We start from the raw sequence: 2,500 nt of genomic DNA, 5'->3' as shown, positions 1-2,500 counted from the left end.
CGTGTCATGTTTTTAATAATGTCACCGTATGCATTATTAACGCGTCTCTGTCTTTTTAGACGCGGCCATGGATGCGAGTGCTGGTCAGGAGAGCCAGGTTTCAGCCGGATCCGCCGTGACCATCGCACACACGACGGCAGCGGTTGTCGGAGCTCCGCTAACCGACATCACTATGTCTACTAAAGCTATGAGTGTGGTGTCGTTGACCAGCCAGTGCAGCTACAGCAGCACCATCGTGCACGTTCCTCAGCCTGAATCTGGTTAGTAATCATAAAAGTCAACTCGGTCTGAGTTACTAAACACACACACACACACACACACACACAGACACGCTCATCGTCTTCTCTGTCTGTGGCGGCTCTAGAAGACGCACCTATGGGAAGCGAACTGGCCGACCCGGCTCCTGCACCGTCGCGCCCGGCCGCCGGCTCCTCCACCACGACTCCTGAGGAGTTTCACCCTGTGGGCCTGACGAAGGAGGTGCTGTCTGCACACACACAGAAAGAGGAGCAGGAGTACGTGGACCGCTTCAGGCATCGCATCCTGGAGAGCCCATATAGCTCGTACCTCCAACAGGACGACAGCAGCATGGCGCACTCCAACCACAGAGGTGTTTATGTTCATCATTTATTTTTACATGAACGTGGACTGTTATTGAATTATTGGGGAAAAAATAATTAATAATTCCACCCTTACGTATGTTGAATAAAATTTGCTTTAAAAGTAATAAAGTCCTTTAATTATTATTTAATTATTTAGCATGCTAGCGTGTATATACTGAGTGATGTTTTTAAGAAATCTCACTAACCTTCTGTCTCGTAGGTGATTGCGCCATAAGGCCCCTGAGCACAAGAGATTGGAACCGATCCCATTCAGGCAAACCCAGACACAAGCGTGCAAAGCCTCAAGCCTCGTCCGACAGTGACGGCTCACGGCCTGGACGCTTCCTGCCGATAACTACGTCTGCACCTAATAACTCCTCATCCGAATCTTCCAACCCCAAACCCCACATTTTTTCACCCATGCTGATGCCTGTCCAGCCGCCTTATTACCCCGTAACACCTCAACCTATTGCCATGCAGCCACCTGGCGTGTCTGTGGTGCTACCCCCTGAACACACGCAGCCGTTAATGCAATTCATGAATCCTTTCATGTCCCCCGTCATGGCCGTCATCATGCCCTATCCTGCCAGTTACACCATCTATCCCCAGGCAATTCCAGGCATGGCAGGTGTACCAGGTGTAACTCCATGTGGATTAGTGCCTCCACCGGCTCCTCAGCCTTCCTTTATGTCTCTGATGGAAAATCCACCTGCTCCGAATGGCCCAAGCTTAATGCCTTCATCCTCTGGAGCGTTGCCGTCTTCGCCGATCTCTTCCTCGTGGCCGGAAGACGACATGGATGGCGCTCAGCCCACAGCACTGTTTTCCAGTTCCAGGTCGAGCAGTCCGCTACAGCTCAACCTGCTGCAGGAGGAGCTGCCCAAGCCGAACGCCTCGCAGGACAACGCGGGTCGAGCTGAAAGCCTGCGTGAGCAGCATACCAAGGTGAAGAGACTTCTAGTTCTGTATTATTATTATCATCATTATGTTAAATCTAGTTACAGCTACGATTGTGGTAGAAAGCCACGATTAACGATGGAGTCTGCGACTGGTTGTGACTCGCTGCTGTGTGTTATTACCTTTAATATATTAAGGAGGACGCTCCAAGTGATTCAGGGAATCAGGATGCTCAGTCCACCTCTAGTGTGCTGCTGGACCTGCTGCTGCACGAGGACGCTCGCTCCGGAACTGGCTCCAATGCCTCGGGTAGTGGTTCTGGAGAGTCCGGGGCTTCTCTGGGTTCGGGTTCAGGTCTGGGCTCCAATGGTACCTCCACAAGCCATACAGGTACAATCAAGGTCTAGAGCTGGTATTCATTAAAGCTCTTGATAAAGCTGGAATTAAAAAATCTAAATATCAGCTTAAAGGATATGTTGGACTATTAAAGGTGGGGTCTCCGATGTTTGAAAACCAATGTTGACATATAAAATCACCAAAACAAACACGCCCCTAACCCAAACGGGTCCCACCCCTGTATCGATAGCTCCGCCCACACATACATACGTAACCCAGGCGACTAACGGAAAGAAACGTGTCTTTATCATAGCTGAAGGGAAGAACAATACGATTGTAGATAAACAAACAAGCAAAAATGCCACACAAGCATAATGATGTAAAGGACAAAGGCATATATTAGTTCTGTGTAACAAAGCAAAACCAACGTTACTCACCTATCGAGAAGGAAAAAAGCGCCTCGGCGTCTTAAGTAAAGTCGGCCACATATTCACAGGTCGGAGTTTCCCGAGTCAATAACTCCTGAGCTAAACGCTGTTACTACACAAATAACACCTCTTTTCTATCGTAGTAATGTAGAGAGGCTTCCTACTTCTTGTCCTTATCGTAAGTCTTTCTTCTCTTTCTCTTTTTGTTTTTATCCTCCATGTCGATGTTAAAACCGC

The 2,500-nt window shown here is 48.8% G+C and overlaps 1 protein-coding gene across 4 annotated transcripts in view; it reads left to right on the top strand.

Annotated features, from left to right (window-relative positions):
* The window catches only part of per3 (period circadian clock 3), a 19,944-nt gene that overhangs the window by 14,432 nt on the left and 3,012 nt on the right, over positions 1-2,500 (top strand). For all 4 annotated transcript variants that reach the window (XR_007139914.1, XM_027168850.2, XM_047809902.1 and 1 more), the window contains exons 17-20: positions 60-260; positions 365-610; positions 823-1,547; positions 1,697-1,889. Coding sequence is in view for 3 of the 4 variants with exons in the window: in XM_027168850.2 (XP_027024651.2) it covers positions 60-260; positions 365-610; positions 823-1,547; positions 1,697-1,889 (1,365 nt within the window). In the remaining variant the exon portion in view is untranslated. The remainder of the gene's footprint in view (positions 1-59; positions 261-364; positions 611-822; positions 1,548-1,696; positions 1,890-2,500) is intronic.

Source organism: Tachysurus fulvidraco, chromosome 2 (genome assembly GCF_022655615.1).
Source record: "Tachysurus fulvidraco isolate hzauxx_2018 chromosome 2, HZAU_PFXX_2.0, whole genome shotgun sequence".
Lineage (NCBI taxonomy): Eukaryota > Metazoa > Chordata > Actinopteri > Siluriformes > Bagridae > Tachysurus > Tachysurus fulvidraco.
This window is presented reverse-complemented; position numbering and strand designations above follow the sequence as displayed.